Source organism: Erithacus rubecula, assembly GCF_903797595.1.
Source record: "Erithacus rubecula genome assembly, chromosome: 21".
NCBI classification, from domain to species: Eukaryota; Metazoa; Chordata; class Aves; order Passeriformes; family Muscicapidae; genus Erithacus; species Erithacus rubecula.
In genome coordinates, this window is record NC_136673.1 from 4,131,783 (window position 1) to 4,158,757 (window position 26,975).

Here is a 26,975-nt window from a genome sequence, read left to right on the forward strand (position 1 = left end):
AGCGCGGGCAGCGCCGCGGCCTCAGGGCGGCAGCGCCGGGAGCACCGGGCTGGGCCGGGCGGACCGAGGGAGCGCGGAGCGGCGTGAGGTGAGCCATGAGCGGGGAGCGGAAAGAGCTCGAGCTCGTGCCGCCTCCGCGGAGCCCGCGCTCCCACCGCCGCTCCCTTTGTGTCGCTCCCTCACGCCGCCTCAGCGCGGCTGCTGCCCCGCCAGGCCCGGTCCGGTTTGGCGGGAAGGGAGCGCACCGGGCAGGGCGGCCGAGGCGGGCAGCGCGCTGCGGTGGAGCTGCCGGCGAGCTCCAGGGGCTTGGGCTTGGTGTCGGGGTCGCGGTGGGGGCGGCACCGGGGCGGCTGCAGCGGCTCCAACCGCGAAACCGAAAGAGTTTTGTGTGCTCGGCGGTCGGTGCGCGGGGCCGCGGCCCCGCAGCCGGTGCGGGTGTCGGTAGCAGCGTTACAGGGCAGCTGCTGTTCATTGCTGGGCTTCCTTCGTGTGCCCGCCCGCGCCCCATTAAGCGATTTCCTCGCTTAGCGAGCATAGGTAAATATTTACGCCTTTTCTGGGTGAAAAGCGAGACAAGTGTTGTCTCATCCGCATTTGAATGACAGCAGGGATTCACTTGTAAATCGTACTTGCCGCTTCATGAGATGCATTAATGCAACTATTAACCTAAACACCAAAGCAGCTCTTGAGTGTGAGCTGAACAGATTTCTGCTGATTTACTACCTGGAGGAAGATGACAGTAGGTGAGAATTTGGCTCTTTTCTCAGAGTGAGTGGCAGGAGAGGACAGAGTCTCAAGCGTTGCCAGGAAAGGTTCAGGCTGGGCATCAGGAGGAATTCTTTCACTGAAGGAATTATTAAATATTTGGGTGTTGGAATGGGCTGCGCAGGGCGGTGATGGAGTCACCATCCCTGGAAGCGTCAGTTGAATGTGGCACTCAGGGCTCTGGCCTGGGTGACAAGCTGGTGTTTGGTGACAGGTTGGATTCGGTGATCTCAATGGTCTTTTCCAGCCGGACTGATTCCGTGATTCAGTGGTTTGATTTCTGTTTTGCTCCAGATCTTTGAAATACCACCAAGACTTGGTCACCAGGGGTGGATTGCTGAGGATACGGCTCTGCCCTCTGCACTCAGGACATGTATGGCTGAAGGGCTCAGCCCCTTCCCTGGCTGCAGGGCAGCGCTGTTCTCCTTCCCACCATGTGACCTGGCACACCTGCACAGCAAATAGCTCCTTTTTTCAAAGGTAAATGCCACAAATGTTGGGTTTTCCCAGTATATGTGTATGCATGAGGAACTTAAAGCTTGGCTTTATCTGCTTTTGTTATGCTGAATAAAAGAATTAGTTACCATCTTTCTTTTTGTGTAGTTCAAGAGTTCATGCTTTTGCAGTTATCTGAAGGGACCTGCAAGGAAGCTGGAGAGGGACACTTCATCAGGAGCTGTAGTGATAGGACAAGGAGAATGGATTCAAACTGGGAGAGGACAGGGTTAGATTGAGTCTTAGGATAAAGTTCTTCCCTGTGAGGGTGGGGAGGCTCTGGGTGCCCAGAGAAGCTGTGGCTGCCCCTGGATCCCTGGAAGTGTCCAAGGCCAGGCTGGATGGTGCTTGGAGCAACCTGGGATGGTGGAAAGTGTCCCTGCCCATGACAGGGGATGCAATGAAATGATGCCTTAAGGTCCCTTCCAACCCAAAGCATTCTGTGATTCCAGTGTTGTGTGAAATTTTTCAGGGTAGCAGGATCTGAAATGGCTCCATTGCTGCTTAGTGAAGGAATTTTGTTTTTAGAGGAAAGCAATCCGTGGTGAGAATTTTAGCACTCTTTCTATAAAAATAACAAAGACAGGAAAGTTCTGCATGAATATTTTCTGCTTGTGACAACAGGGATTTGTTGACCTATAAATTTTAGCAAGAGATTAAGGAAAAAAGCTAATTAAACTTTATGCCACTAGACCTAGATTCCAGAGACACCAGTAAAATAATATATAGAGCTTTGCATTATAGTTCTGGAAATTATGCAATGTGTGGATAAGGAGATTTTTTTTTTTTAATGTGAAATGAATTTTCACCCTTTTTTCCCCTAGTTTGCAGTGCTTTACTTCTACATTTTGCTATTCCACAGGCGGTTTTTGTGTGATGTCCCTTTAATACTTTAATCTGTTTAACTGCATGCACCTGGAATTGTAAGAGCACCTGCATGGGGGCTGCTGATGAGTAACTGAAATCCTGATGCTCACCACACTTGAGAGTTGGGTCCTGTCGTGGTTTAAGGGGAATATTTTGCCACTTGAAGGCTTTGGGTTTTATTCCTGTTTCTTTTCCTCCCCTACAGAATGAGCACATGCCGGTGGTGCACACAGAGTGGTGCTGACACCACCGAGTTCCTGAAGCACTATGCTGCTCAAAGGCTGTCCCAGGAAGATTTTGAAGGATCCAATGATGACCTCTGTTACTGCCTGGAGTGTGTGGTTGAATATCACAAAGCAAGGGAAGAATGTCCAAGGTTGCATGAGGTAATTAATTAAGAGGCTTCTGTGGTCCAACCTCAGTGTAGGGGGAGGGGTTTTGTTTTATTGGGGTTTGGGAATAAGTTGTGTTGCTTTTTTATTGTCTGGTTTTTTCATATGGAATTACAAACTACAGATTGTAAAACAGAGATCTTGTTTTGCATATATTGAAATTGGTAAGAAATAAACCAGTAGTTGTAAGCTGCTAACCAGACACTGTAGCTTGGTTTCTTTCATGCAGTTGATGGTTTGTCATCTGAAACAAGGAACATCTGCCAGACTAACAGCTCATTTCTTTAATGTCTTTTCTCTTTCCTGCTGCTTTCTCTTCTGGTGCTGCTTTGTTCCTGTTTTTGTTTGCTTTCACTTCTCATTTGTCCTATGTTTGAATTTCAGAGATCAGACCTTGCAAGACTGTGCAATTAAGCACAAAAATTTAAACCTCTTTTGTAGTCCTCCCTAGTATACAATTTTATATTTTTGAAAAGCTTATTTTCCCTTCTGTGTACATAAAGTATATGTTCTTAGCTAATTAATCATAATACAGATGTCTAAAAGTCAACTGAATTGCTCTGGAGTGCAATTCTACGTGACTGGAAATAAGAGAAGTGTCTGGACCTACTGTAAGTTCCTTTTTGTGTCAATTTATTGCAGTGAATAAACTTGGTGTCTAATTGAGGTTTGGAACAGTTACATAAGATGAGTGAGTGAATTCCTACAAATATCTGGCAAGTCAGTCAGTCTCTTTGCATTGTTTATATTCTTTTGCTTCCACTAATTGCAAAGCCTGTAAGAAGGCAAGATTTTATAGTTGCTTTTCCCATCTTCTTAAATATGATCTTTTCCTGTATTTCTGTGTGTTTGGCAGTGCAACAAAGTTTTGTGACTAACCTATAGTAAGTATTAAATATGAATATTTAACAGAATTATGAAATTGGTTTGAAGGCTACACTTGTAAAAATGACTTTGTAGTCTTAACTTTAAAGTGAGAGATTTGTGCTTTGTGTAATTGAATTCTATTTCAAAGCTTTAGTATTTTGGACCATGCATAGAAAGAAACTTTTCAAAATGGGATTTTGAAAGTGTTAAATAACCTTAATCACTTTCTTCACAAGTACACTTTGTTATTTTCCCCCACTGAATAGGACTTGTGGGACTTGGAAACCTCCCGCCTGGTTGCCCACATGGAGAAATCCATGAATGAAGAAACAGGAGAGGATGAGTTGTTTCTGATTGATGAGAATGGGGAGACCCCTCTGTCTGGTTTTGTGGGCCCAAATTTTGAGAACAATGTGCGAGTGCCCCTGCTGGAAATACTGAAATACCCATATCTGCTGCTGCATCAGAAAGTCAGTAGGTATCTGATTGTATCCCTGTGGAAGGGAAGGGTGGTGTTCCACTGCAGGAGGTGAAAATAAACAGTGGTTAGACCAGAGGTTCAATGCATATATTTGTTTTGATACTAAATATACTTTTTTTGTGAGCCTGTAGATTAGTCCTTACTGTAATTGTGTCTTATCTTTTAGGTGAGCTGTGTGTAGAAGTGCTCTGTAGAATGGAACTAAGTCATGACTCCTTTCAGGTCTTTGAGAAATACCCAGGAATTTATCTCTTTTTGGTACACCCAAATGAGGTGGTAAGTTCCTTTTTCTGTTCTGCTGAATCCTGGTTTTGTGCACCATGTTAATACTGAAGGGATTGAGTGCTGTCTTTGCATGATTTTAGAAAATCTGTGTGGGGCATTTATCTGTAAATAAAACTTGACATCTGTTACAGTATGCTGTTCTCTCATTAGAATATCTTGGTCAGTAACATGTAAATAACATCAAATTAGTACAAACCAACTGCTACATGGTTGCACATAAATCCCAAGGAATTTTCTTTATAGGTATTACCGAATTTTGGCTTCCTTGTCACCCACATCATCTTGTAGGTATATTTCTAAGATTACTTTCAAGGCTTATTCTTAATTATTCTATAAATAAAAATATGCCTTTGTCCCATTTATAACAGCAGTGCTTCCTCTTACAGAATTGTGATTTTATTTGTTCTTCTTATCAATATATTACTTTTTGTTTCAATCTTAGATTCGTCGATGGGCCATCCTAACAGCAAGGAATTTAGGAAAGGTTGACAGGGATGATTACTATGACTTAGAGGAAGTGCTGACTTGTTTGTTCAAAGTTATTGAGTTAGGACTTTTTGAGAATCCAGATATTTACAGCTCTTCAATGTTTGAAAAGGGTAAACTCATCCTTCTGCCAGCTCATTTGTATGATACAGCCAACTACAAGAACTATTGGCTGGGTGAGTATTTATGATCAGAAATGAATTTGTGTAGTCTCATTTTTAAGCACTTATTTTAAGTCAGAGCCCTACAATTCATAGGTGCTGTGTATTTTTTCAAATGTGTAGACAGGTTGCTTATTTTTTTTCTCTTCTGTAGGAATTTGCATGTTGCTGTCAGTGCTGGAAGAACAAGCTATGGACTCTTTGTTACTGGGTCCAGACAAACAAAATGATTTCATGCAGTCTATACTTCACACTATGGAGAAAGAAGCAGCTGGTAACTAGTTTTGATGTGGGATTAAGACAGTTTATAGCCCATTTTTCATCTTTATCAAATTTCTTGTTAAGCTCTTAGTGGTGTAATGAGAGGTAATTTTACCTGAGGCATATTTACCTTCTGAAAGGTGCAATATTTGAGCAATACTGACAAATACTGAAAAATGACATTCCAAGTCTGGAGTAGAGAAAGGATTTAGCAAGATCTTTTGTTAAATCTGGCTTAGAGGTTTTGAGAGGACAAATCTGCAATTTCTGTCACTGTTATCATTTAATGTACAGGCTGCATGTGCATACAGAATGTTTGTTTCATTGTGGCATGAAGTTTGAATTTTGAGTCCTAAATTCCTGAATTGCTGCATTTTACCTTAAAATTTGACTCTTCCATCTGTCCATTTGAGGGGACCCCCTTTTAAGCTGTAAATTTAGACTTTAGAATTTAGTTTTAGTAACCCATGGGTTACCATGGCATAATCTGGGAATAGCCTGTGAGGTCAAGACCAGGATTTCCTCTTAAATGAGCATGTTTATTGAGGATATGATATTTTCTTACAGGAAGTAGTAAGAACACTTTTTATTTTTTTTTTTTTTTTCCCTAGTATAAATTAATTGTGTAAGTGAAAGTATAAATAGCTGTTGAAGTTGTGCAACTCTTGGGACACTCCTCCAAAAATCAGTGAGAAAGAATCAATTTGAGTTGGGAAATACCAGTATTATTTAATGCTAATAATGGGCATCCAGGCTCCTGTTGATTTAAGACTGCATAAAGAGCAGTGTCTCTGTACAAATGAGGAAACTTGACTATTTAAATTCTTTTTCCAGGTTAGAAAGTACAGTTTCAACTTACTAGAATACTTTTCTGTGAATATTTTAGAAAAATCAACGAGAACCAACTCTTTGAATTTCTGCTTATCCTAAGAATGTCCAGGACTTGCATTTCTACCCTCTCCACTGTTGCTGCTGTGTTTCAGATGATTCCACTGACCCCTTCTGGCCTGCCCTGCACTGTTTCATGGTTATTTTGGATCAGCTGGGATCTAAAGTTTGGGGTCAGCTGATTGATCCTGTCCAAGCCTTTCAAACTATAATCAACAGTGTGAGCTACAACAACGAAATCAAAAATATCCGCAGCAGCTTCAGGAGGTCAGTTTCTTGTCAGTGCTGCTGTAATTTGTGTTGGGGGAGGGAGATGATTTTTTTTTTTTTGGCCATCTTTCCAACTTCTAGCCAAGAAAAGTTGAAGTAGATCCCCTAAAATTGTGAGATTCCTTCAAAAAAATATGTGCTTGCTTTTTTTTGGTAACTGTGGCGTCTATGTTAAACTTTTTAGAATTTTTTTCCCTGAATTGGGAAGATTTTTAACTCTTCTGTGCTTATTTAGTGCTACAACCAGCTTGCACTGAAGCTGAGTGAAAATGGCCATGTTCAGGGTTTGGTAAATTTATGGGAATTCCTGAATTTTCAGTAGATGGCATTCTGGGCATTTGTTCTTTGTAGGCAAATCCATGACTCAGTTGAGACAATCACTTCCCCCACCTCTTACAAGCTGGATAAAACAAGTTCTACACTTTTAAATATGGTACCTTTTTCTTGGTGTGTTTTATCACTGACCAGTTCTAATGGTCTCTCAGTATCTGAAAAGCAACATCTGTCCTGTCTTAGGGTTTTAACTGTGTGAGTCTGTAGTGATTTGTGTTTCTTTTCAGGACAAAATCTGAACCAGAGTCAGACTACGGTGATGACATGATTTCTTGCAGTCAGATTGTGTATAATTATAACACAGAAAAGCCTCAAAAGGTATTAAACCAGTATTTTATATTCCTTTTCTTTGAGCTGGAGTCACTGAATGACATTGTCAAGAAAAAGACATTTCCAAGTGTGGTCATCTCTTGATGTCAACGTGTTATATTTATGAGCCTCTTTTAAAGGCTTTCCATGTGTTTTTGATTATCTGAGGTTAAATTATGTCAGCATGACAGTGTCTTTGAATAGTTCAAAATGATTTTTGAAGGAACTATTACTTCACACCAATTTCACAGAAATGTTTTAGGAAATTAGTTCCTTATACATGACTTACATTGGGATATAAGAGATGTTTAATGAAAAAATACATGAAAGAAACAAAAAGGCTTGACTACAAAAAAGCTGCCCATTAAACTATGCATATGACTGAGGCTGTTGTGTGGTGAATGTGTTTTTCAGGACACTGGCTGGAAGGCTGCCATTTGCCCAGAGTACTGCCCCAACATGTACGAAGATATGCAGACCCTGGCTAACATGCTTCAGTCTGACATTGGCAGAGACCTACGTGTCCATCACAGCACATTCCTCTGGTTCATCCCTTTTGTTCAGTCCCTCATGGATCTCAAGGACTTGGGTGTAGCCTATATAGTGGAGGTCATCCACTACCTCTGCTCAGAAATCAAAGATATCCTCATCGAAAGAATCCAGCAGTGCGACAAAATCTCCGAGTTCTTCCTCCTCATCTTGGTGTCCATTGTTGAGCTACACAGAAGTAAGAAGTGCCTGCATTTGCTGTGGGTCAGCTCCCAGGAGTGGGTGGAGGCAGTGGTGAGGTGTGCCACGCTGCCCTGCAGAGCCTTCACTCGGTGCAGTGAGAAGGCTGCAGGGCTGAGTGCCAAGGGCTCGGCCCCGGGCGCGTTCCAGACGCCCAGCTCGGTGCAGCACGCCTGCGTGCAGCTCATCCGCAGCCTGCTCAAGGAGGGCTACCAGATCGGCCAGCACGCCCTCTGCAAGCAGTACCTGGACAAACTCAACCTCCTCCTGAGGGGAAATCGAGCTGTGGGGTGGCAGCTGAGCAGCCAGGAAACCCAGGAGCTGCAAACGTGTTTAAAGCAAGTTATAAGAAGTATAAAGGGGAAAGCACTGAGCACCTCTTTGGTTGGAGGAAGCAGTTCAAACTCAACAGCTTTGCCAACTCTCTCTGTAAAGCACGAGAGGAATGTGTGTGATGATGGATACAAGATGAGTGGGCAGGAGAGGAGGGACCTTCACTCACCATTTGTCATGTTGAAGGAAGGCAGAGATTGTCAAGAAAACCATTTCCAAAGGAGAAAGAATGCCTGGGAAGAGGAATGTAGAGATGCATGTAGGAGTTCAATATCTTGCACGTCCACAGAAGGCCTCTTGATGAATATTAAAAAAGAACCTGACTTGGCAGCTCAAGAGTTTATCTTCCCACAGAACTCTTTGGCATCAAAAGTATGTAGGAAAGTTCAGGAAAATAGGAACTCTGATCTTGCAGCAGGGAAATGCAATATGGGTGATGATTCAAACCTGCAGCATTCAGATTTCGGGAGAGGCAGAGAGTTAGACATGAAATACAAAGCAGAACCCAAAACACCACCATGTCTGTTTGTTCAAACTCATGTTGATTCTTCATCTTCAGGGAATTGCAGAAGTATGCAAGAGACAAGTGCAAACAGTGTGTTCCAGTCTAGACTGATGCCCACTAAACAGGTCTCCAGGGAAGATTCCTCTAACTCCTCTAGAAATGAACCTGGTGTGCAGAGGAAGGAAGATGACAGTACTTTGCCTTCACTGAAAAAAGTATCAAAGGAAGAAAAATCAGGTTCATCGTTGTTGTCTTTCTTTAAGAGAAACACCAGTGTGCAAACTTCAAACCAGGAGCAGCCTAATTTAAATCATCTGGATAAATACGACTGCAAAAATCAATTTTTGGAGACTTCTTATAGGGATAATGTCTCAGCATGTGGTTATTTTCCATTTAGCTCAGAAAACAAGAGGGATATGATCAGGCCACTGTCAGTGAAGTGTGAATCAAGTGACAGGTTGTTTGAGTTTTCAGAATATTTCAAGAGGGAAAACAGTTCAGTGGAGAAAAAAGAGGAGGATTTTGTGAAGACGGTTTCTAAAGGTGATGCTTTGTCAGACTCCCAGATTGATAGAGACCTGAGTAAATTATCTTTAGCTGCTTATACCAAAGGTGTCAATTTTCCTGTTGACTCCATGCAGGAAAGCTCAGTGTGCCACAATGTGTCTGATATTAAAAGGAAAGTGAAAGGTGCTGTAAGATCTTCCAACGAGGGCCAAAGTACCAAGTGTCCCAGTGGTGCAGGTGGCCGTAGCAATCAAGTCATTGTGATTTCAGACTCTTCTGATGAAGAAAAAGGTTTGGCTGACAAGGTGTGGCAAACAAAAACCAAGAATGAAAATCTCTTTGCAGAGGAATCTTCAACTTCCAGAAGCATTTCTGATAGTGACACTAAAAGAGAAGCACAGCCTCCAAGCTCTCCCCTGTTGCTGGATGACTGTGATTCTCAGTACTTTGAGTTTGAAACAGAAGCTGACGTTTTTTCAGCTTGGCAAGATACTCAAGCGTATGCTGTGGAAACAACTGAGGAGTGTAAACAAGATCATGTTTCACCAGCAGCTGAGACGAGTAATTCAGATGACTGCCTGACTGATAACTTAAATGACTGGGGCTATGACCTGCATTACTTTAGTGATGATGCCACAGAAGAAGCAGCCAGCTCAATAGAAAAGCAGCCAGGAGATACTTCTCATCAGAAAGAAGCTGGTGATACAAAAGAAGCGACTAATTCAGCCTTGGAAGAATCAGTTGGCAAGGAAGATGCAAAAGGTCAGCTGGAGAAATGTGCAGGCAAAGGCACTGCTGAAGGCTTCAGCCTGGATTCAAAATTGCCTGAACCCAAAGCATCTACATCTCCCATCTCATTAGCTTCAAAGCTGGCCCTCAAGAAAAACAGCACAAGCCCACGGAAGACCACAACAAAATGTAAATCAGCACTGACTGTTCAGAGAAGTCCTAAAAAACCTCTCCTTGTTAAAACAGCCAAAAATAAAACACCGCTCCAAAGCACGACGGAACGTTCTCAGCCTGGCAGGTCGATGCCTGCTGTGGTTCCTCCAAGGAAGGTTCGGCAGAGTCCTGCTCCAACATCAACTGTGGAAAAGCTTGGCCTGAAGAAGGGGCCCCGCAAAGCGTTTGACTTGTCCCAGCCCTCCCTGGAGAGCCTGGCTCAGCTGCGCAGCCACGGCAAAGCCGCGGGCAGAATCGGCGTGGCGCAGAAAAGGAGAGCCAAACAGATCGAGCCTCAGTGTTTGTCTGTCAAACGTAACAAAAAACTGCTCGTCTGCCAAGAGCGGCAGTACCTAAGGCAGGCGAGGCCCAAAAGAAGCCTGAAAAATTCTGCTGGAGGTTCGGAGAGCAGAAACAAAGTTGCCAAAGTGTGTGCAAAGCCTGTGGAACAAAAGCGTCGAAGTTTTGAACTGGCAGCTATTAAAGAATCTGTTGAAAACCAAAGGGAGCAAAAAAGAGAAGAGGCTGCTTGTCCTTCTGCCAGTAAGAGAAAATTTGAGAACTTTTCTGTGGAGGAGGTGGCAAGTGCCTCTAAAATGCCTCATTCTTCAGACTGGAACAGAAAATGGGAGGGTAACAGTGTGGTGGTTCCTCCTGTCCCTATGGATTCAGGTCTGTCTTCCACTGTACTTGGAGATGCTAAAGATGAGTCTTCAGGAAAAGGTTGCCTTGTCCTGCCTGAGTGTGAGATGAAAACCTCAAAGCAAAATGGGTGCAAATCAGATGAAAGCAGTGACGAAAGTGATGACAATCTGTTTTTAACTCAGTTAGATCCTGTGGACATGGAGTTATGTTCTCAGGAGGAAAGTGTTCAAGATGCTACTACAGGCAGTAAGACCCCAGAGGAGATGCATGTTAATGAAAACCTTCAGCAGAATGAATCCTCAGCTGTTGTGAAGTGTAAGGACAAAGACTGTATGGAACAGGTGGAAAAACCTAGAGAATACTGCAGGAAACACCCAACCACCAGCTCAGGGCCAGATCACGTGTTTGCCAAACCTTCTCTACCACCACCTAAAATAAGAAAACCTTCCACTACCAAAATTTTCAGCTCAGCAAGTTCTTCACGGAATGCAGCCTTCAGCAAAGATCTGGAGGATGGCAGAAAGTTGCCCCCACCTTCAAAAAGCAAAGTGAATGCGGCCAAAGCCATGGTGGTCAGACCACCACTATATCCAAAACATGCACCAGCAGGAAATCCACCCTGCAGGTCTTCAAGTTTCAGTAATGTATCTCAACCCCTTAGTTCCAATAATGTTCTCCAGTTACAAAATAGACACTATGAGAATGCTTCAAATATTTCCAGGGGGCCTGGCCGAGAAACCTACTCCTCCTTTCTTGGTGCTCAGCAGCGAGATTACAGCATTTTTGTTAACCAAGTCCTAAAGTGGACTTATGAAATGTTTGCAAACTTCAGCCTCTTTGGAACTCCAGATAATCTTCTGCATTCCATAGTAGCCTCTGTTCCTGTCCATTTTCATGGCTACAATGAATATTTTAATACATTTTTTCCCTTGATGATGCTCAACGCTTTTGAAACAGTAAGTAGCTTTTGCTTTTTGGTTTGGTTGATAAATTTTACCAAGAGGTTAAACCTGGTTTGTATCCTCTATTTACCTTTGAAAACATTCAGGTACAGATCAGAATAGAGGAATGATTTGGGGTAGATAACCCAAACAGCTGTATTTAAGGCTGGGGACTACTAGAGTTACCTCAGTGAAGTGTTTGTTTTTTCCTGGGTGCATATCCACAATAAAGGGAGTGGCCAAGGATGTGATTCCTCTCTCTATAGTGTATAAAGCTCAAAACAGCAATCTTCAAGAAACTGAGGCCTTTTAATGACAGAGGATAAAAACCTAATGTTTTGGTTTCTGTTGAGAACTTGCATGAGAGAATGGGTTAATCCAGGAAGTATTTTTTCCCAGTCTTTATTGGTTTATAGTTTAATAGTGACAAAACTCAATGTTCCTTCAATTAGTGTTGAAATGCTTTCAAGTTCAGTCATTGCATCACTTCTTCTATAGAAATAAGGTAGAAAATAAAGCCAGTGCCAGGTTAATACTGTTATATTAAGGTGAAAATGCAGTCAGGGAAAACTCAGTGAAGAGCTTTAAGAAAGCACATGAAATGGGTGATGGCAAGGAAGAACTTTTGTTTGCTTTGTGTATTTATATGTAATGGATATGCTTGTGTGAAAGTTAATAAATGGGTGAGGCTCTTGATATATTTACTTGACAGTCTGGTGGTTTTATTTCATTTCTTTTATTTGCCCTTTGAGTCATGATAAGCTTTTCTTCTGATACACTAAACCCTTGAAAGTACTATTGTTTCCTTTTCAACATGTAGCTGGCACAAGAATGGATAGAAAACCAGAAAGCAAGAGAGAAAAGTTATTGCTTCTACTTAGAGAACTTTTCTGCTGACATGAATATGGCACATTTTACAGGTGAGGGTTTTTTAAAAGTAAAATCTGATTTTCAAATAGATGATGCATTATAATGAGCTGGCACTTAGAGTTTTTTGTGGTTGCTGTAAACATACAATGGATTTTGACTTTTCCACAGAATGCATGTAAGAGAAATATGTATTTTGCAGAGAATTTGTGCCTTCCATCTCTCTTGTGAAATTTTTTTTCAGCTTGTTTTGATATAGTTGTCCTTGACTTGCTCTGTTTTTATACAGTGCTGTGCTCCGGCTTAAAAATGCAGGATGGAATTAAAATTTTGACAATAATCTTTTGCTACAGCTTTTAACAACTTTAAAGGTTCACAGTACTTCTAGAGTCAGAGAAGAATTGTAACCATTTCATTTCACTGTTGTGATTTTAATTTGTCCTTTGTGTAGCTCATCTACGAGAGAGTGATTTGGCGAGGCAGCTTCATCCCAAGGAGGATGACTTAATCCTTTTGGTGGTCCACAAGGAGAAGGACACTTTTGGGGAAGACAGTGGGATGGAGAGCCACATAGTGAATCATGTTGGCCTTGTGACACGATTTTCTCGTGCATCTGGCTATGCAAATAGTGAGTAACAGGGCTGGAAATGAAAATGGGATCCTTGGTACTGTAAAATGTTTCTTGGTAGCTGGTGGTAGTTGTAATGTACCACTGGCCTCAGGGGAATGGAACTGTTTTTCCTCTGTAGCAAGTTTGTTCTACCCTAGAAGTATTGTAAAAATCAGGAACTGAAGCTGCAGCCCTGCTGTCCATCATTTTTCTAGAACTTCATGTAAAAGCAGAAACTAGTGATGAGTAAATGCTCTTTAGGATGGTATTGCCAGGAGATATGAAGTGCCATGAACTTTTGTGATCTCCCTGCCTATAATTGTCACTGTCTTTGGGAATTGAAACTGTGAATTACCAGGATTATCATGTACCCAGAACCTGCCTTATTAAAGCAGTGATCAGAGTTAGTTGTACCTAGAGCACTGGGTTTTTGTTTGGTCTTTGTTTTTTGGTGGGGGTGGAGAAGTGTTGGGATTTTGCAAGAATTCATTGTTGATTCCCTACTAGAAGACAGCATCTTGTTCTTTTGAGTTCATTGAGTGACTTCCAGGACAATCTTTCAGCTAATGATTTGGTTAGTTTTTAAATTAACAACTTGGGTTTTTATTATTCTTTAACAGGACAAAAAGAGCAGCAAACTGCCTGTCATCTTACTGTTCAAACCCGAGGCAATTTGTCATTCTTCATCCATAAGCAAGTGAAGTGTGTGGTGGTTGGCTCCCTGGTGACCACACACAGAAAGTTCAAAGGTCTGCTGCTGCTGAGCAGGAGCCCCCTGGCTAAACCCATCATAAATCCAAGTTACAATGACTTCTGTCCCAGAGATCTGCCTGTTGCCTCAGGAAGTGCTGTAAGTCCTGCAGCTGGGAGTGCCAGGGTTAACAGAACAAGCATTTGTGCCTCATGAGTTCTAAAGGTTTGGTTTTTCATGCTGACTTTTGTGATGACCAAGAGAAAATAGCTAAGTTGCAAAAGCACTGAGACACTGCCCTCTTCAGATTTGGCTGCTGGGGTGGGTAGAGGAGTCTGAGCTTGCTCAGGTGTTTGTGCTCTATTGTTATAGTGAACTTCAAAGTGCTTTCAATGTTCTTTCCCCTTACTGGGGAAATGTTCAGGAAATAAAACATAGGATGGAAAAGATTTTGTAAAATAAAGGTAGGCGTGGGGAGTGAACAAAACCTTTGTTACAACTTCAAGTGAGGATTGGATATGTATGCAGAGCAAACCTAGAAACAAAAGCTTCCCTGCCCTTCCAGCTTTTGAGTTCTAGCTAAAGAGGTGAGGGCATCCTGAAAGTATAGAAAATTGGTGTGGAAGGTGTGATCAACATTACTTCATTATTTTTTGCCCTGCCTATTCCTTCAGGCTTCATATATGAATGAATACAATGAAGATCAAAAAAGAGCCATTGAGACAGCTTATGCCATGGTAAAGCAGCACCCAGGACTTCCCAAGATCTGCCTTATCCATGGACCACCTGGGACAGGGAAATCAAAAACCATTGTAGGACTCTTGTCTCGTGTTCTGAGAGAAGTAAGTGAACGTGGTCATGTGCTGGGGTTTGGTTTAGATGAAAGTATAGTCTGGCTTCTCAGTCTCAAGTGAAAACAGTCTAAAGAGCTTGTTTTGGTTTGTTGTTAATTGATCTACAGAACACTAGGAATGAGAAAACAGCTCGGAAAAAAAATTCCAAGATTAAACCAAACCGTTTTCTAGTTTGTGCACCATCAAATGCTGCTGTTGATGAACTCATGAAAAAGATCATCATTGCTTTTAAGGAAAAATGCCAAAACAAACAGGAGCCTTTGGGTATGGTTTGTTTTTAAATTCTGTTTTAAGGTTAAATGGGCAAAACCTGGAGGAGGAACTGAAGCAGTTGATCATGTCCTGTACTTACACGCTCCTCTGAGCAGCTTCTTGCTCTTGCAGAGCATGACTGATACATCCTCCTATTGTTCTTAACTTTAGTGTGCTTTTCTGAAAGCTGTATTGTGGGGTTTTTTTAATAAATAACACATTTTAAAATATTGACCCTTTCCTTATGGTGTTAGTTTAAGTTCATCAGTTTTTTTAGTACTCCTTGGGGATTTGAGCACAAGTCCCTCACTTTTATTTTGAATAAAATTGGACTTTGTGGGTTATGGGAAACAGACTGGTGAAAATTTTGATGTGTCAAAACCTCTTTTTCTTCCTCCTCCCACTTTGTGGCTACTAAAAAATGGATGAATTCTGTATAAGACCTCAAGTTTGTGGCAAGGGAAAAAATATCTGCAACCAAATTTTATTTTGGTATTGACTTACCAATTGCATTACTTGATGGGACTCAGCATTGTCCAAGTTAGGAATTCTGGAAGTTTTAGATAAACCTGAGAATGAGAGGTAGTTTCATTAATTCAAAGTAACTTTCTTAATGGTAACCACCACTAAAACTTGGCAGCATCTTTATTTTTAAGAGTTTGGAATTTCTGATTTTTTTTGTAGCTGCATTTAAGTACAAGTCAAGTGTTGAAAACTCCAGACAAGAAAAGCCTTGTTTAATATCCATGATATTTACATTTTTTCAAATGTCATAGCAAAGCATAGAGGCAGTTGGAGTAATTTAAGAGAGTTTTGAGTCTTGATTTTTTAAACAGGAAATTGTGGTGACATCAAATTAGTGCGACTTGGTGCTGAAAAATCAATCAACAGTGAAGTCCGAGGATTCAGCCTGGATAAGCAAGTTGAACACAGAATGAGTGAGTAACATGGAAATCAAACTTTTCTTCAGTCTTCCCTAAGAGCTTGTGATGTTTTCCACGTAGGATTATGTGTCCTGTAAGAAGGAAGATTTTTTTATAATGGTATTTCATGAAACATTGTTTTTCTCAATCCTAGTGAGGAGCTGGTTGTTTATATATGAGCCAAAATCTAAGGAAAAAGGAAAAAAATAAGCAAGGTGACTTTTTTCTTTAAAAAATTGCACTGCATACCTGTTAAAACCATCATTTTTTAAGCAATGCAGCATTTGAGAGCTATTGGAAGCAATTCTCATTATCTTCATTGTGCAAGATAAAAACTTCAATAGAAAATGGGAAAATGCAACAAAAAAATGCATTTTTTCCAGTTTGGAGTTAATGTAACAGTTCTTGTCTTCCTCCTTTGGTTTATTTCAGAACGAAAGCCAGGTGATTGTGACCAGGACATTCAGAAGAAGAAAGAAGCTCTGGATCAGAAGCTGGACATGCTCTCTCGAGAGCGTGCCATGCACAGATGTGAGAAGAGAGAGGTAGCAAGACAGTTTTTAATCCTCTTTGTGTTTTTTTTGTTCATTAGACAAAAAAACCTCTGGTTTTTGATGTCAGTCTCATCACTTTTTCAGCTATTGAAAAAGTTGATAGCACCATGAAAAGGAATGGAGAACTTGACATCAAGAATTTTTGTTTAGTTATTCCAGTATTTTCCAGTATCATTCAGTAGTCTTCACTTGTGCTGTCACTAGTTAGATTTTAATGTAAATATTTATAAATCTTAATGGTTTAAATTAATCATATTTTGCAAAGCTCTTGTTTTTGTTTCACTGAAAATACAGGAAGATACTTCATGATCTGAGATTCTGGAATATGTGTTGCACTTTAAATTTTCCATTTTTTGTCTAAAAAATTAGCATTTATGCCAAATGAGAGATTGCTGGTGGTAAACCATTTCTCAGTTGCACAAATATGTAAGATCTGGTATTGTGTGTTGTATCTCCTCAATATTTGACAGCTTTCCAATAAACTGATTGGCTTCTTCAGACACATTTAATACCAAGAGACAGTCTGAGCAAGTCTACATGTTTAGAAAATTATTTAGGACATGAGAGGAAAAAAGGTATATGGAAAATGGGTGGTGCTAAAGCTGGTTCCTCTTTAATTTTCCCCCCATCTAGAGTCAAATGTTAAATGATGAAATTGGCAGACTTGCAAAGGAGAGACAACAACTTGCTTCTCAGCTAAAGGAGGTAGGAGAATTTGTCTCTAAAAAACTTCAGCTGAAGTATTTTTACACTTGGTGTCCTTTAATTGTGATGAAATTTGTTTTTGATGTAGCTGGGAGCATATATAAAGTAGTGAGTAAATGGATCAAGGCCATAAACTGAGTAAGTTACGGACAGGAAATCTGAGTGTGCTGCATGTAGGAAAAAGCCCAAGCAGCAGCAGCAGCATTCACTGTAGCAATTAAGGCTGAATTTTAACCAGGGTGTCCTGTTGTGCTTGAAGGTTCGTGGGCACTCCCAGAAAGTGCAGGCAGACATCATCCTGGAGTCTGACATCATCTGCTGCACGCTGAGCACCAGCGGGGGCAGCCTGCTGGAATCCGCCTTCTCCCGGCAGGGGCTCGATCCCTTCAGCTGTGTCATCGTGGATGAGGTCAGTGCAGCCAGGGAAAACTGCAGCCTCTGCCACCTCCACACCTGCCCTCTGCTCTGCTTGGGCAGCCTGGGGCTCTCTGGCTGCTGCTGCAGTGTTTGTGAGTTGCCTGCCCTGTCCCCGTAGAAAAAGAATAAGTTTTAATTGATTCTTTTCCTGACTTGTTTGGTGCTGTAATGGCAGACAGCTTTTATTTAGAACCACACTTCAGCCATGGTTTTTTTGCTTTAGAGATTTCCAGATGGTTTGGTTATATTTATATCTGTTTGGAGAGCTTTGCATACGTAATAATAAAATTAATCTGTTTGTAGTTTTTTGCTAGAGAAAATTCCTTCTTTTTCCTGTTTTTTGTTTTGTTTTTGTTTTTTTTTTTTAGTTTTAGGAGTTTTTTTTAGAAGACTTAAAGCATTTGAGTTATTCTAGCTGTGTTACAAAAAATTCAATGTACTTCCCTGCTTTGCTTACAACTTCTGCTTTTGTCCTGTTTGCATATCCAAAAGGCAGGGCAGTCCTGTGAGGTGGAAACACTGATTCCACTGATCCATCGCTGTAATAAACTTGTCCTTGTTGGAGATCCCAAGCAGCTCCCTCCTACTGTCAAATCAGTAGTAAGTGCTCAAGCTCTTTGCTTTTTTTTCTTGCCATAGAATGGATATGGTTAAAGAACAGTTTTTGTAGAAAAAGATGCATTTCAATGGAGCAATACAAACTTTAAGCTGGGCACTTGGTTTGTGAGGATGTTGTGTTGTGGCAGGGGAGCTTCAGTCAATACCCCATTCCTCAAGGAGGATGATGACTTCTGTTTGTATGGGGGCTTCCTGACCCTACAGGTGTTTAAGGATAAATATATAGGAGCATATCCTTGTCTCCAGCAGTAAGGGTTGTTTTAACCACCTGGTAAAAAAAGGAGGAAAACCAGGCTGGCTTTTGTAGAGGGGTAAATTGTCAAGAGGTTGTGTGTTTATTTAACAAGATCCCCCCCTGGGAAGTCTTGCTTTTCATTATGGTTGGTGTTCTTAAAATTTTACTGTGTCATGAGTCACAAAGAGAAGTTGTCTTGCTAAAGACCACACACAAAAATTCAGATTTGTGCAGGTGGCCTTTACTGAAACAAGACCAACACATGCAGAAAACTGAAGTGCAAGTAGCTGTCATTTTGTCAGTGATTTAGAAGTTTAAAACACCAAATAGTTTGGTTGGTGGAGAATGAGATGCCAAATGAAATCTGCTGTTCTCCCTGTGGCAGAAAGCTCAGCAGTATGGCTATGACCAGTCTTTGATGGCCCGTCTGCAGAGGCACCTGGAGGAGCAAGTGCAGAGGAACATGCTGCACAGCCTGCCTGTGGTGCAGCTGACTGTGCAGTACAGGATGCACCCAGACATCTGCCTCTTCCCATCCAACTATGTTTATGGCAGGACTCTAAAAACTGCCAAGTGAGTAGCTCTCTATTCTCCTTTCTGAGCAGAGGGTATTTCAAAGCAGTTTTTTCATGGCAGGGTGTTCTTGAGAGTCTAAAAATGCTTGAGGCTGCAGGAGGGGGAAAGATGGTTAATGGGAGAAAATGTGCATTCCATCTCTCTTAGTGCTGGGTGTGATAAGATCCCTTACAGTTATGCATACAGAGGGCTGAGAGTTCATTTTCAGGATTACCTCAGTTTGGGTAGCAGGGAAAATTAAGGATTCTGGGATGGAAAAAGAGCTGCAAGTTACAATCACAAAGTGCTTAAGGTTGGAAAAGCCCTTTAGTGCCATCAAGCACAAGTGTCAGCCATTTTCACCATTAAATCATGTCCTTACATACCATATCCACATGATTTTTGAACACTTCCAGGAATGGTGATTCTCACTTTCCTGGACAGTCTGTTCCAATGCTTTACAACCCTGTCTGTGAAAAAAATCTCCTTTGGTGAAACTTGAGTCCAGTTCCTCTCTTCATGGAGAGTTCCTTGTGTTTGATAACCATGATGTAAATTAATGAAGTAACAGTTCTTAGAATTAGTTGTATGGTTGCCTAGTGATAAAAATATTATTTCCAGGTCAGTAGAGGAGAACAGATGTTCTTCAGAGTGGCCATTCCAGCCTTACCTGATTTTTGATGTAGCTGATGGTCGTGAGGAGCGAGACAATGAGTAAGTCCTGCATTCTAACTCAGCCAAAATCTAGATTTTCTGAGAATTAATTGCCTACAGAAGAGTTGTGTTCTCTCCTTTGTTGTTCCAATATACATCAAACAGCTAGAACTGCATTTTCTAGCTGATAAGATTTAATTTCACAAAAGACAGAGGTTTTCTTAGATCTGGAGCTGGTTTTAATCCTGGTTTGACTCACTGTTAGATTCCAGTAAATGCCTGCAGTCTGTTAACTTTGGTAAGAGTTTGAATCCCTGATTTTATCAGTGGCTTCCCTTTCCCAGATGCACTCTGAGGAGATGCCAGGAGGTGGCAGGCTCAGTCCTCCTGTTCTGTAAGGTGCTGAGGGAATGTGGAAGTGCAGCCTTTCTCTGCCTGCACTTCCCAGGCTTGGTAGCCCTTCCTCAGGGTCTGCTTGCCAAGTTCTTTGAGCCTCTGCGTGAAAAAAGCTGCAAAAGTTCAGAACAGGGGCTCTAACTCAAAATCCCCCAACAAACTGGGCCAAAGCCTTGAATTGCAAAGATTTCTCCAAGGTATTCCTGTAATGTTTCCATTTTGTGCTGTGCAGCTCTTACAGCAATCCTCGGGAAGTGAAGCTGGTGATGGAGTTAATTAGAACAATTAAAGAAAAAAGGAAGGATCTGGGCCTTCGTCGCATTGGAATAATTACCCCTTACAGTGCACAGAAAAAGAAAATCCAGGAGCAATTGGACAGTGTGTTTAAAAATAACAGGTAAAGAAACTACAGGCTTTCAATGAGCCTTGGCTCTTGAATCTTAATCCTTTGTTTATCCTTTAAATAATGGCAAAAAGTCTCCAATTTCTTTCTGTACTGCTAAAATTTTTAATTGTTTATGCCATTAAAGGGGACATGTAACCCTTTGCTTACAACAGGCAAAGTCTCCTTGTGCCATTCTTAGTTATTACCCATGTGCTTTGATTATAGTGCTGGTCTGAATAAAGCTGATTTAAAAGAACCTAAAATTCCATGCTGTGTGTACCCAAACAGATTTTCAATAATGATGCTGATCTCAGAAAAGTAAATTCAGCTTTAAGCTGATGTACCGAAGGAGAAACTTACCCGGAGTGGTTTGACACAGGATAGTGTTTAGGCTGTTTGCAGCAGTGTGTTGCTTAAAAACCCACCTCAGAATTAGCAATAAACCCATCTGAGAGTTATCAGGCTGCTCAGCTGTGTTTCTTCAGCAGCCCAGGAGAAGTGGACACGGTGGATGCGTTCCAGGGCCGGGAGAAGGATTGCATCATCGTGTCCTGCGTGCGCGCTAACAGCTCCGAGGGCTCTGCTCTGGCATACGTGCAGGCAAGCAGCACCAAAGGATCCATTGGGTATGTGTCCTGCAGCCTTTTGCACTCCCTTTTCACTGTAGAGAAAGGCAGATTTTTAATAGGACTGGTTAGGAAGTTACAGAGAACAAGTCTGAGATGTCTGAGCAAGAGGGACAGGGCAATGCTGGTGGTGTGTTCTGTATTGTGTGCTAATCCCTTTGCACAGCTCCCTTATCCTGCCACTGCTTGGATTTGGCAGGATTGGCTTTGGGATCTTGGCTCTTTGCATTATTACTGCAGCAGTTATTGTTCTTGTGGCTTTTGGTACACCTTGTAACTTTCTGCATGCTGATCTCAAAATGAAACTCATTTTCTGCGGCTGTTGCTGTTCTGTTGATGTCTGTAAAAGTCTTATTAATTAGTTGTGTATGTCACTTGGAATGTGATGTAGCAGATTTGGATCTGGGATTTGCAGATGAATGTGATTGTCTTTTAAGCTTGGGGAAGATTAGCTGGAAGTCTTAACTCAGGATTGCAGATTCCTTAATTTTATGTTTTATTTATAAACCTCTATATCCTTTTTTCTGTCTGAAACAGAAGGAACTAAACTGAGGCTGCTGTTTACCCCCAGAGCACTTAGAGCAATTGCTGATTTCTGCAACTTGAGGATCATTTTAGTTTAAAAAATGGTAGTGAAAATATGAAATATGCCTTCTTAGATTCACTGCCTTCTAAGTTAAACTAGGAAAAATCTGCTCACATAAACAAAAATCTTTCTTTCTACACACAAGTTTCCCTAAGATGCTTATGTTTCTCTGATACTCATTCTCTGCAAAAAAAAATGGCTTTTAATTGTGCTGATCCACTTTGGGAACAGAAGGAATCCCAATCTTATGGTAAACAACAATAATGCCTTGAAGATTTCTTAATTTGATTGAGTTTGGGAATGGAAGGCAGCTGGAACCTGCCAGTTCTTTTGGCTGACATGAGACAACCTCTGTCTCTTCTTCCAGCATAATTTTCCAGCTTGCTGTGTTCATACATTAATATATTAAGCTTTATATATTCAAGTTGTGCCAGTGCAGTGCCTTAGCAAGTGTACAATGCTGATGCCTTGGACATCTCTGTTTCAGGGTCAGCTGTCCTTGGCTAGGTGTGATGGGATATTTGCCACACCTTTACCTATTATCTTGTAGCCTGAGGAAAGTATTTTGTCCTCCAAGGTTGCTAGTCCAAAAGAAAGAAACTGGAAGAAAACTCCAAGGGATGTCAATAGATTTTTTTTTTCTCCTCCTTCCTGAGAAGATAATCTTCTTGTCTTTGAGTTGTGAAAGCTGTCAGGAATATTTAGTGTCTTTCAAGGTCCCCCTTGTTCATTTCTCAAGACATAGAGAACTCTATCTGTGCTGCTGGATCCACTGCCCTGTCTGCTTTCTGCTTCTCTTATTTCCTGCACTCTCCAAAATTTTTGAGGTGAACCTCTGGTTTTTGCAGTCTTCACTGCAGGGTTGTGAATTTGCTGCAGATGAGGTGTCAGTGCAGTGACCAGAGTCAGGCATTGATAGTGAACCTGCTCAAATTGGGTTGGACTTTTGAATTTTGTTAGTAAAGAATAAGTTGTGTATTTGGAAACCTTTTCATTGGAATAGAAATAGTTGATATTAGTCTCACAAACCTTTTTTTGAGTTCTGGTGAGTGAGTGCTAACAGAAACCAACCTTTAAGAATGCACTAAGCATTTGTTTAGGTTTCACTACTGTGGTTTGTGATCCCTGAAAACAAAACTAGGCAATTTTCCTTGTGCAAAAAATTACATTAGGAAACCAGACTTCTGCAAGGATATACTCTCCCCTCTTGAAGCATGACAAAGCAGAAGTGCTTCTAGTGCAGGTCACCTTTAAAATAAAATATTCATGTGCAGTGTTCAGTATTTCAGTAGGGTGTTTTCCAATCAATCATGCCAAATATTATTAATCTATTTAAGTTCAAGTAAAAAAGCAGCTTAAAGTCTTGATAGGTGAAGTGAGGTTGATGTCCTCAGTACTTTGAGGAACATTTAAGGAAGCAGTGGTTTGCATTAAGAGGGGATTTGCTCTAAGAAAGGAAACATCAACGGCAAGAGCTGGAAAGAACTGGAATTCCCTGCAAGGAATCAGTGGTGAAAGAAAGAAAACACAATTCATGCTCAGCCTTTCACGTTGCTGCAGAGAATGGGGGGGAACTGCTGCTGTTAATTTCAGTGACATTTAATTTAATATCCTTTTCTCCTAACCCTTTAAACCTTTTGGTGGGGAAGAAGTAATTTAGAAGCTTTTTTTATTTTTTTTTTTTTTTGTCTCATTGCTCAGGTTTCTGGCGAGCCTCCAGCGCCTGAATGTCACCATCACCCGTGCCCGGTTCAGCCTCTTCATCCTGGGCCGGCTGCAGACACTCATGGTAGGTGCAGTGACAATGAAACTCTGATCAACCCACCCCTGAGGGCTCTGGGACTGCTCCAGTCTGTGCAAGGAAATTTTTGGGGAGTTCCTGATTTTTGTGTTTGTCCAAGAGTGGGGGGGGTGGTTGTGTTAGTTTGCCACTAGGGGGCGCTGAAACCCCGGGAAATGGAGAAATTTGTCATTTTTGGGAGTTGTGATGGTTCAAAGTGCCTTCCCTGTGTTACAGCAGCCAGAGTGTCTGTTGCTGTTTCACACCTGAAACATAAGATCCTTCCATTCCAGAAGGGACATAACAGTGGTTGCCATGACAGTTGTGTCAGGTACCTTGATTAAAAAGGTTGTGCCTTCTCTGACATCTGTCCATTTGTGTTGATTTCTTGCTGATAACAGGGTTTTTGTTGTTGTTTTATTTTTTTAAAGGAAGATAAAAACTGGAATAACTTGATTCAAGATGCTCAGAAAAGAGGTGCTATTATTAGGACAACAGAAAAAAATTACAAGAAAGAGGCTCTGAGGATTTTGAAGCTCAGGCCACCAGGACAGCCCCCAGCCAGAGGAGGGACGATGACATCTCCTGTGGTGCAGGCTGGTTCTTCCAGTGGCAAGAGGAGTGAACCTGGAAATTCTGGGAACAGCCCACGGGAACTTGCTGCTGGCCCTGGCCACACAGTGCCCCAAGGAAGCCAAGGGCCCACACAGCCTGCAGGGACTCCAGCTGCAGATTCTAATAGGAGCAGTGCTCCTGCATCCATGGGAGCTCCAGCTGCAGATTCCAGGAGGGGAAGTGCCCCTCCATCCATGGGAGCTCCAGCTGCAGATTCCAGGAGGGTCAGTGCTCCTGCTTCCATGGGAGCTCCAGCTGCAGATTCCAGGAGGAGCAGTGCCCCTGCACCCTCAGGGCCTCCAGCTGCAGATTCCAGGAGGAGCAGTACTCCTGCACCCATGGGAGCTCTAGCTGCAGATTCCAGGAGGAGCAGTGCCCCTGCTGCACCCCCAGGGGCTGCAGCTGCAGATTCCAGGAGGAGCAGTGCCCCTGCACCCCCAGGGGCTGCAGCTGCAGATTCCAGGAGGAGCAGTGCCCCTGCACCCCCAGGGGCTGCAGCTCTTGCTGCCATGCCAGAGAAACCACGGGACCCAAGGCTGGCAGGCCTGGCCAGTAGAACTGAAGCCAGAGGCAAGGAGCAGCCCTTGAAAAATGGCCCTCACTCAGCCCAGAGCAACCCAGGAGCAGCAGCACAGCACAGCCTGGATGTGTCCTCAGCTGCCAGGAATCAGATCTGCAGAGCAGAAAATGCCAAGAGGACCCAGCAAACAGCAGGACAGTGCAATGTGCTTCCCTCAGCCCCTCCCACAGCTCAGCACGAGGCTGTGGCCAAAGGCAGTTCCAAAGCCCCCAGTGAAGGAGGTCAGAGCACTGAGTGGAACAAAGACTCTCGTGGTCCATCAAGGAGACCATCCCAGGAAGCACCAGAGAGCACAGACTCAGGCTCTGCCAAAAGAAGAAAGATCTTTCCCTGACTTTACTATTGGCTCATTACTGAAAATCTATTTCCAGATTTCTGTCTAGCAAGGACTGTATTTTAAATTATTTAGCACAACTGGAACTCCCTTATATTGGTACTACTGTTATCAGTAGATCTCTCTCCCATCCTGTCCCTAATTGTGAAGGGATTTCATACCTGACAGATGGTACCTTTGAGGTTTTGTGAAGAGAAGTTGGGTAGCTGCATTGCTTGGAAGAGCAGTGGGTTTAGTCATCTAGGAAGCTGAGGTTGTAAATGTTTAACGTTGTATATTTGTACAGTATACAGATTTATTTTAAGATATTTGGCAAATACATAGCTTCTTGTTTCCTTGTGTAAATGCTAATTTCCTAGAGGTGAAATTTTTTTATGAAGAACCAGAGTAAAGCAAAAACAAAACCCAAGAACCCAACCCCAAAATCCAAAAGACAGACTTCCCTTTGTACTAATATGTCTAATTTATTTAATAGCAAAATTGAATGTTGAAATTGTGGTAGCAGGGGTTCTTGCTCATGCTCCACTGCTGCCTCAGGGAAGAGTGAGGCAGATGTACATTGGTTGAATGGAGAGAATTCTGCTTATTTTGTATATTTTATTGCCTGTTTTTATAGGAACACAAGAGTTTTTGTTTATACAAATGTGCCTTGAGTTTTGCTCTTGCTGCTGCTCTATCATTTGGAATCCCTTTCTTGTTGCAGTGGCAACACAATCTGCAGATTGAAACCTGTGAGGTCTGTTTGGTTCTCACTGTGTCCTTGTGAGGAGGAATCAACAGCACTGTGGAATCTTGGTCTGACATCTGGTTAACAGTTATTGGTAATATCACTTGAGTTGCTTTGTAAAGAGCTTTTGGAGATCTACATGGATAAAAAGTGCAGGTAGATCTTTCTACCTTTTCTTTTTTTCTAGGTGTTACTGCTGCATTCTTTCCATTGTGCTGATGAAGAATATGCAGCCACTAAAAGAGGATGGCTAAAAACCAAATTATTTTTAAGAAAACCTTCCTCACCTCATAACATTTCACAATAAAAGTGGAATTATTTCTATTAAGAATTCCTTTGGGTCACTGTCAAGCATCACTTTTTGTTTTGTGGAGCTTGTGTGTGTCTCAGGAGGTGAAGAGCAGCATTTCACATGCAGTGAGTTTTGTCTGGGGATAACCTGAGTGTGCAGAGCTCAGGGAACAGGAGCTGCAGGGTTGGTACCAGTTGGGTGCATGGAGGTTGTGCCATCTCCAGCTGTGTGCTCAGGGAGTGTCCTGCTGTCCCTTGTCACAGCATTGTGGCAGTGGCTTTGCTTTAGTCACAGTTTAGCCATAACCCTCAGTGCCATTTTTGTCATTGCAGGGATAGCTCCAGCTCTGTCCTTGGAACCCACTGCCAGGCAGGGCAGTGTGCTCCAGCTCAGGGAGGCACCAGTGCCTTACTCTGCCAAGCACCAGGTGCTGCTTCAGGCTGTCATTGCCAGGAAAACTCTGATCCCTGATGCATCCACACCCAGAACAAACTGCTTTCCTGGTAGGAGCTGCCTTGAGGTGTGTGGGGAGGCTTTTATTGCTGGCTGGGCCTGTCCAGCTCCTTGTGCTGTGCAGGGCTGAGTGAGTGTTCCAATGTAATGGGGAGAATCTGGGGGATCCCTGTGAGGTGAGATCAGCATCTGTGCATTGTTCAGCTTCAGTTATTTGTTGTTGCATTCTGAATCCTTCAGTGACCCCTGACTCCTCCTGGCAGCTCTGTGTCTCCTCCAGCTGCTGTGACACTTGTGAGGCTGCTGAGTGACTCTGACCTTAACAAACTGGACATTTCAGTCACCCCCCATCACAGGCTCCATACCCTGTGTGTTATTTCCCCTTATGTTAATAGGAATATTTAAAAACTGTCATCTTCCAAGCCCCTTGGCTCTTGTTGGCAGGGCTGTGCTGCCCTGCCTGCTGTTTGTACTTAGCACATTAAGAGGCTGCTGCTCTGCAAACCCCAGGGCTGTGGAAGCCATTTGGACTGTCTTGATGTAAATAAAGTGAAGCTGGCAACAAAATGAATGAGGGAATGCTTTTCTGGTTAATAAATGCAATTTGGTCCCAAGAATGTTTCTGTGAAACTTCTAGTTTTCTTTCTCCTTAGTCTGCATTTCAGAACTGAGAGCAGTACTTGCCACTTGCTGGAAGGAATTTTGGTTTAACATTTCATTTTTGTTGTACTCTATAATGCCTGTGTTTTCCCATAAATCATCTTTGAGGTGTGTTCAGTGGCTCAGACCTTTTTGTTGGTTTAA

The 26,975-nt window shown here is 42.2% G+C and overlaps 2 protein-coding genes across 3 annotated transcripts in view; one reads left to right on the plus strand and one right to left on the minus strand.

Moving 5' to 3' along the window:
- Positions 1-26,788, plus strand: SETX (senataxin). 2 transcript variants are annotated; one of them, XM_079324538.1, is made up of 26 exons: positions 13-88; positions 1,060-1,245; positions 2,333-2,513; positions 3,653-3,860; positions 4,034-4,143; positions 4,595-4,814; positions 4,954-5,073; positions 6,044-6,215; positions 6,779-6,869; positions 7,275-11,477; positions 12,283-12,382; positions 12,781-12,957; positions 13,560-13,789; positions 14,305-14,472; positions 14,592-14,748; positions 15,573-15,674; positions 16,092-16,204; positions 16,847-16,918; positions 17,178-17,327; positions 17,828-17,935; positions 18,574-18,761; positions 19,365-19,457; positions 20,026-20,190; positions 20,664-20,804; positions 23,092-23,179; positions 23,602-26,788. In XM_079324538.1, exons 3-26 carry the CDS (start codon positions 2,334-2,336, stop codon positions 24,697-24,699), a joined length of 8,454 nt encoding a protein of 2,817 aa, XP_079180664.1. In that variant the 5' UTR covers positions 13-88; positions 1,060-1,245; position 2,333; the 3' UTR covers positions 24,700-26,788. The 2 variants fall into 2 exon arrangements, with proteins under 2 accessions (XP_079180665.1, XP_079180664.1); XM_079324539.1 differs by lacking the exon at positions 1,060-1,245 and having other exon boundaries at positions 1-88.
- PRRT1B (proline rich transmembrane protein 1B) overlaps positions 1-26,975 on the minus strand; it is a 424,933-nt gene that overhangs the window by 114,998 nt on the left and 282,960 nt on the right. The window lies entirely within an intron of this gene.